Genomic DNA, 8,232 nt, shown 5'->3' on the forward strand with positions numbered 1-8,232 from the left:
AGCGGAGCCGGCTGGCTGAGGTGGAGGGTTTGACCGTGTCCTGGATGTAAGCTGGTTCTGATCTATTCATTAGTCAAATGTGTCAGCAGTGTGAATGGTAAAGGAAGAGCTTTGTTTTGAGAGAACTGTAGTATGAAATGTCATGTGTGACATGTTATGTTGTTGTTGCATGTGTATATACATTTGTTTAGGGTAAACTTACCCATTAAGCCCACCAAAATCGGTTATATTATTTTTCATTCATATTGACATAGTTTATTAACACAATTTTTGTTAATTTTTGACGCCATCCTCTACATGCTACACCGGGTCCACTTCCATCTGGATAAGGGGAACGGCACAGTGAGGATCCTCTTCTTGGACTTCTCCAGTGCCTTTAATACCATCCGGCCCCCTATACCCCAGGATAAAACTGAACAGGATGGGAGTGGACCCCTATCTGGTAGACGTGATCTGAGACTACCTCACTGACAGGCCACGGGGGGGGGGAAGAGGACGGACGTCCACAGGCTGGATAAACTGATCAGGCGGGCCGGCTTTGTGGTCGGCATGAAGCTGGACTCACTGGTGACAGGGGCAGAGAGGACGACACTGGACAAACTGCTGGACATTACTGAAAATGCCAGCCCCCCCCGCACACCGTCATCAGCACCAAGAGGACCCGGTTCAGTGGAAGGCTGCTCCTTCCCAAGTGTCGGACCTACAGACTCAAAACTCTTTTGACCCTCATGCCATCAGACTATACAACTCCTCCCACACTTTAACACTTGACTCAACATTGGCACTTTATGATAATTTATGGTAAATGTCTTTTTTTTATAGCCAAAGGTTTTTGTTATTATTATTATTATTACTACTGTTATCTTTATACTGTCTTCCTCCTTTACTCTCTATACTGTATTTTTCTTGCTAACAACAGATACTGGAAATTTCAATTTCCTTGTGGTATTCCTCCCAAAAGGATTAATAAAGAGGAGTCTAAGTCTACGGTGGCTACCGGGGAAATAAAAGTGATATGTTCACACCAAATTGAAATAAGTTCATAAAGCTATGTCTGGAGCCTAAATATGCGGTAAACTTGCCATCCTATTTATCCTTCTGTTGCCACACTTTCAGAATTATCAAGGTATTTTCATTCAAAGTTGGCTACAGCAAGCTGCTTTTTAGCTCACTGTAACATTTAAGCCCAACTTTAAAAAAAAAACATTTAAAAACAACAACAAAAAAGTATTCCACCCAAACCATTTGTGTCTTAATTTGTAGATCAATTTAAAATGAATCCAAAAACATTTTGTGTACATACTTAAAATTTTTAATCCTTCGCTAGTGTATCAATATGGCTAATATGGCTATTAAAACTCATCTTTCGAAATGAAATACAAAAAAAATTACTTGATAATACACAGTAATCACTTAAATACTCTCTCCATTTAACGAATTTACTCACCAAGTTCGTGGTTGTAAATTGTTACACAGTAGGTCCACAAAAGGTAAAATTGTTGCGTTTTTTTCAGTTTGTCCTTTTTGCTACTTCTACGTCTTTTTGAAAATGGCCCACTTACTTTTGTAGTGGCCTGCCCAAAATACTATTTCTGCCTATGCCACTGCCACAGATTAAAATATTTTCTTTGCTCTGGAATTGGTTTATCTCTCTATGGAGTATGGAGAAACTCACTTCATTGAAATGGGGTGACTCAGAGGGGGGAATCTATGTGGGGTCAGCTGAGATTTTTTTTTAAACTATATATATATATATAGTATGGTATAACAATTTATAATTCCTCCTTATTCTCTCCCCTGAGTGACTCATTTTAATTTGGTGGGTGGGACAATCATTTCTCTGTAACCTATTGAACAACCAGTGCAGAAACCTTTACACCATGTTTCCTGGAGGACACTAATGTCAGTATTATCGATCTCCTTCAGAAACTCTGCATTTTTTCTTTTTAATCTAAACGTGGTGGACCAGAGGCCCTGAACATTCCAGCAAAAGATAGAAAAAGACATCATACTTTTTAAAATACTTTTGAGGCAAACTCCTGTTCTTTTCTTAGATAAAGAAAAAATCAAAGGAAATAGTGAATGCATGAGTTCTTTTACTCATTGTGTTATGGTTTCATCAGGTGTGAACAGATTAGGCTCACCATGTTCTGCATGTCCTTCAGTTGGCTGGTGGGTGGTAGGTTGGCTGTTCCTCTCACTGTCTGGGCTTAGCTCTGCTGTCACTCAGTATCTCGGTAGGAGCTATCGTCAGTTCAGGTGGGAGAAGAAGAGGCGGCCTGTTGGTGACGGAGTGGGGCTGGTAATATAGGGTCTGGGGGTCCTCCCTGCCAATGTAGTGGTATTTCTCGGTAGCCTTGGCAAGGTAATGGGGGGAGGGGCTGGATTGCAGTTTAGGGCGGCATCCTTCAGTGTCTTTGCAAAGATGGGGACAGCTTGCTTGTAGAGGTGGACTTGATCATACAGGCAGTCTAGGTTGAGGGTGGTGTTTGTGGTGCAGCAGGTGTAGACTGGGTTGAGTGGGGGTGGTAACTTGTGGAGGAAATACTGTGGCATTCTCAGGTGGTTGGGTGCTGTGGGTAAGGTGGAGGGCTAGCTGCTCCTGAGTGTTGTCAACTTCTCTCTCTCTCTCTACAAGGGGCTTCATTGGCATGCAAGTTTCAATAACAATGTTGCCAAAGCATAGACGGTATGTGTACATTAACAATGTATTAGGATGGGTTTATATCATTTAATAAATCTATTTGTATGGCAAATATAAAAACACAAGTTATTAAGCTTTATGAAACAGAGTATTGTAATAACAGTCAAATGTAACTTTAGATATGCATATACAGATATTTAAAACTGGGATCTGTGTGTGTGTGTGTGTGTGTGTGTGTATCTACAGAATAAATCTGCGTACAAGCTGACAACTGTTTTTTCTGTATTCTTTTCCTCAGTGCGTCTTGCTGCTGGTCCGGGTTCCCCTAGACCTGAGGCCGGTCACACTAACACTGGGACAAATAAGGCAGAGACAGACTGTCATGTCCAGAGGCCGCCTGCGACGAGGGCGTGGGAAAGGTAAGGGAGGTCGCGTTGCAGACAAGTTTCAAATAGCAAAACAAAGAAAGCAGCGTGATAGACCAGGAGCGGGGTAACAGTTGGAAGCTCTGCGAGCAGGAGGGAAAGGCGAGGCGTGAGTGAGAGGGAAGCACATTTGCAGTTGTCTGACTGAGCACTGTGAGTATGATGGTACACTTGTTTGCAATTGCCATAGAATGTCTTTCGATTGCCCTTGGCGCTAATCCCCAAGATCTAGGCGGGGGCCTGGTCGGAAACCCTCTGTCCGCGATGAACACAGGTTTATTGCGTCAATATGTTTTGGCTACCAGGTGGAGATTTTTAACACTTTCTTTCAAATAACGGGGAAAAAAGTAGTGCTTAGCCCACTCGGCGTTGTCTTTGGTGTGTCACACTCACCTTTTCGATCCTCCTATACGAAAGAGTATTTTAGGAAGAAGACTCCCCCCTCCTTCTTCTTACTAGATCAGGGATTTGATTGTGGGGTTTTGGGGGAACCACTCCAAGCATGTGTTGAGCTCTTTCAATCATTTGCGTCCTTGAATTTGACAAATACCCGGTAGTCTTGCATTAGAGAAGGCTGTGACGGGTATTTATTTGCGCAGAGATCAAATTGGCAGAGTTTACTAGTAATTAAATCAAACGAGGTGAAGTGGGGTACTGGAGTAACCTACTTCCTTGTCACGTGAGAAGTTGTTGGCCCCAGTAGTTTGATGTGTCCCGGTCTGCTGCCGCCTGCGCTGATGATTGTTTGGCAATGGACACTCCCACACACTAGACTAAAGACCTCAAGCAGTTTCAGCCACAAGAGCAACCCTAGCACGTTCCGCAATACTGGCCAAGACGAGAAGGAAAGAAACAAATGCACCACAACCAACGTCAGCAAGCATGGAAATCTGTTAAAGAAGTACTTCTCTTGGTGTCTAGCAGTAAGTTTCCCTCTGGCCTGATCGGAGCCGGCTTAACTGTCTACATTTAGTTCAGTGGCAAATTAATAATTTCTCTCACACACACACACACACACAGTTTAAGTACAGTATTGTTGTAGTTGAAAAAGATTTTTTATTCAGTGCCTGGGAGAAACTGTACAGCACAATTTGTTATAAAACCGGATATCCGCATGTTGGCGGTAGCGCCAAGGCCAGGTCAGTCTCTGGAATTCAAACGGGGCTACTGCAAAAACTGCCCTCTCCTTAGAGCCCCTGATGGTGATCGCTCCCGCAAATAAGCAGCTTGCTCGCCGATAGCTTTTTATAAACCGGTATGAGGGGAAAATAATCATTTTACATTCTAAAAGCTCTATTTTAGCTCCAAGGAATCTTGCCCTCAAGTAAGCATTCATGTATTTGTAGACCCATGCATACAAAAGGAGCTGTTCCCTATATAAGCTTATTTTTGTAACCTGCATTAGATACTCTTTTGAAAAAAAGTCAATTGTTGTGTGCTGCGTACAATATAAACGAGGGCATTTAACTTCATTTCAAAATAAATATCAATCGTCTTCTTTAAAATAGTCTTTAAACGTTGTTCCCCATTGTAACCCTTAAATGTAATTGGAAAGAAACGTGGAAATTATCAGTACTTACAATACAAAAAAACAGGATGGATATAGCATTTTTTGATAAACAGTTCAAAGGTAAAACATTGACGTCAAAAACAAAATGTGTAATATACAAAATAGTTTTTCAAAATGGATACAATTTGAGAATGCATTTAGCTTCTCTGCTCTTGTTCCGCCCCTTGGAGAAAATATGTGCCGATGCCCCCGAGGAAAATAAGACTGACGCCTCTCTGTTTGCCCCGTCTCTTTGGGGTTTGCAGAGGGGCGGTCGATGCACAGCGTCTCTGCCAGGCACAGAGCCGCAGGTCTAGTTTGTCGGACGCCGCGGGTTTTTCGGGGGAATTAAAACTGTGGGCTTGGAACACCCAAAAACTTATTTTTTGGAGTACGTCGTCAAGGCGTTCTCGATGCAGAGGACGATGTAGGAGCCCGAGCAGCTGCTGGACGTCTGCTGCAGGAGGTGCCTGCTTTGTAGTGATGATGCCAGACCGGTCACAGCGGGGTCGCCCGCCCGCCACGTTTCGCAGTAGTCATCCGTTTGCCGGTGGCCTTTGTTGCTTGAGCCGTGCCAGACCATTTTCTCTGGCCTGTGGGGAAGCAAAAACAAGCGTACGATGTTAGTAGTAGTCGTCTTTGTTTCTTTCGCACTTCATTTCCAACAGCTCAGAACCACATGTCAACTGAACGTGTGCGGCAACTGTGTGACAGCAATAAAGAGTTCACAACTTTGCCAACATTGTCTTGTCCTACTAACCTAGTTCTGCACAATTTTGGAAAAATCTTACATTGCGGTATTTTTTCCCCCTGCAATATATATTGCGATATGAAAAGATGACGTAAAGAGCTCTGTTTGGAAATAATAAATCATTCTCCACTACTGCGGTGAGTTTGTAGGGGAGTGCATCCACATAGAAGATAAAAATGAAAAAGGATCTTTTCTAATGTGAACCATTCTTTGTTAAACTTTAATGCTTTACAAACACCAACGCAAGTAAGCTCTGTGACTAACTTACTCTTCTGAAGTGGTTTTGGAGAGGGATATTAGGTAGAAATACGCTGGAGGACTAGCATGACACCATTGTATTCATATAATATATGGCCTTAGAATATTTTATCTTTACCAAAATTAAACAAATAAAACCCCCTCCCTCTCTTTTCTCAAACCCGCCCCTACAACCTATTAAATTGAATAATAACTAATTTCTTACTCACTGTAAATTTTATTCTTGTATTTCTATATTATATTTTAGCCTTTTTTATTTTCATTATGACTGTTTTGAAAACACCACTTTATCGGCACTACTGTGACTCAATTCGCAGAGAGGATTGATACGCTCATGCTTACTCTCAGGTACCGCAATTTGGAACGGTTTGATTTTACTTTAAAGAATACTCTGTAGTACCGATGTGATTCGGTCGGTACCGGGTTCGGTACCCATGTCTAGCTGCAATACGTCAATTGCAATGCCTCCTGTGTTTGTTCGAACCCTGCATAAAATGTAAGATTAATGTACAGACAAATTGAACAAAGACTCACCACGCGCTGTCCCTGAGGGTGTCTCTACCGTCGAAGGAGTAGATTGGCACATTCTCCCTCATTTTGTTTGCCTCGTCGTCAAAGAGAGACTGCCAACTGCTGAACAACTCTTGGTCCTGCGAGGAAGACAATACAATGCCTTGAATTTAATTTCTTCTCCAAAATGTGTTCTTTGCAAAGCAGCGGCGAAATATCTAAGATATATTAAGTTTAGACAACACAACCATTACGTTTCTAAGAAACCTATGTCCGCGAGTGCGTAGTCCAAACAGAACCGCAGCAGCAGTTTGTATCTCACCTTGAGGTTCACGATGGGGACGCTGTCCCTGTCCGACCTGCGGACGATGGTGTAGAGGTCTTGAAGCTTGGAGGACAGGAAAGCTCTGAAGGTTCCCTTCAGGCCTATGGCACGGGCCTGCTGAAAGCACAGGAAGTCCGCCCCACGAATTCCTCGCATGTTGCCAGTTTGAGGGGCGTTCAAGGCGATGAGATGTAGCTGATGAGGAAGACAAAGGCTTCTGTAAGTTTATTTCATTATTGATTATAACTTTTAAATGATCAGATAAAATATTGCACGCTGCATTTATAATAAAAAAAATAAATAAAAAATGTATTTACTTGTGTGCCACCCGTACTGTCTCAAAAAAGTCTCACTACAAGTCATAGAGGTAGTTGGTCAAGAAATAATATTCAGTTCCAGTAATACATGAATAATGAACACAAGCCAAGTTGACACAAATTTATTGTGCAACAATGTAGCGCGATACTTATGGACGTTTGTATTGCTGAGCTCTCCCGATTGAACCCTACTCACTCCTGATGCCGACGGGTCCGCGCGGCCAGCAGGCTGCAGGACAGGGGGGCTGGGTCGTCGCTGCGGAGTTACAGGGTATCTGTTCTCGGTCCATTGGGTGGCCGGTCTTCCGTCCGTCTGACCCGTGAGCCTTGGGTCAGGAAATCTTGGATCATACTGTGGGGGGTACCTGGGGTCTACGGCTGGCTGTGGCGGAGGCTCGATGGGTCGTATGCCAGAACCGCCCTGGGAGTAATGGCCAGCTCCGTTGTTCTGGGTCCGGTCCTGGGGGTACAGGATCACAGGGGGAGGCTGGAACTCTGCCACTTCATTGTCCTTTAAATAAAAATAAGAGATTTAACAAATAAAAAGGGCAATTTGTAATAAAAAGGGCTAAAATGTCTATGTTCTCACGCCTAACTTACCAGATCTCTGAAGAACGGACTGTACTCTCCAAGCTGAGGAGGAGGAAAAGAGCTGTTACTAAAGAGCAGATACTGACATGTCACCTCCAAATCACCCGTAGTGAAACGTAATACATAATAATGTAGCTTATGTGTGTGTGTGTATATATATATATATATATATATATATATATATATATATATATTATATATATATATATATATATATATTATATATATATATATATATACCACTATATAATATATATATATATATACACATATATATATACACACACACACACACACACACACACACTGTATATAGTATATGAGGGAAGGTGTTTTACAGTTGACTACAAGTACATTTTGAGCATTAAGCATTAAAAAACTATTTTTCAACTAAACACATAAAATCCACACCTAGTGTCTAACCCCTTAGTGCACTTAGCAAAAAAAGCATCACGTGTGTATTTAAGTACTTGGAAAAGATAAAAGTATCATTTTTGGCTTAATTTGGATTCCCAAAAGCAAAAAAAGCTGCATATATTAAAAAAGTCACAAAATATGCTACTTTTTCTCATTAAACGTTAGAATCTGTATAATTCAGAAAGTAGTGTCCCAAAGACAAAGTTAAACAAAAAAGTGCTGTAGCTGAGTGGGAGGGTCTGGTTTGATGGACAGTTGTTAGGGACAAAAGCACTGAAGGGCCACGGGTCAAGCACTCATCTGCCACAATCGGGCTCATTTAGGTTAAAAGCCATTGTTGTGTGTATGCGCAATAGTCACATCGCAGGACGTTGCGATGTTGACAATCCTTTTTTGCTGCTTGATAGAAAAGTAAATTTCCACTGTTCTCCTTCTACATGATTAT

General features: G+C 42.0%; 1 protein-coding gene across 4 annotated transcripts in view; it reads right to left on the reverse strand.

Moving 5' to 3' along the window:
• Window positions 1-4,108: 4,108 nt before the first annotated feature.
• The window catches only part of col18a1a (collagen type XVIII alpha 1 chain a), a 105,941-nt gene continuing 101,817 nt past the window's right edge, over window positions 4,109-8,232 (reverse strand). For all 4 annotated transcript variants that reach the window (XM_032512563.1, XM_032512562.1, XM_032512564.1 and 1 more), the window contains 5 exons: window positions 7,380-7,412; window positions 6,976-7,290; window positions 6,460-6,657; window positions 6,162-6,277; window positions 4,109-5,211 (listed from right to left, as the gene is read on the reverse strand). In XM_032512563.1, the coding sequence (XP_032368454.1) occupies window positions 4,998-5,211; window positions 6,162-6,277; window positions 6,460-6,657; window positions 6,976-7,290; window positions 7,380-7,412 (876 nt within the window). In that variant the 3' untranslated portion in view covers window positions 4,109-4,997. The remainder of the gene's footprint in view (window positions 5,212-6,161; window positions 6,278-6,459; window positions 6,658-6,975; window positions 7,291-7,379; window positions 7,413-8,232) is intronic.

This window comes from Etheostoma spectabile, chromosome 4, assembly GCF_008692095.1.
Source record: "Etheostoma spectabile isolate EspeVRDwgs_2016 chromosome 4, UIUC_Espe_1.0, whole genome shotgun sequence".
NCBI lineage: Eukaryota > Metazoa > Chordata > Actinopteri > Perciformes > Percidae > Etheostoma > Etheostoma spectabile.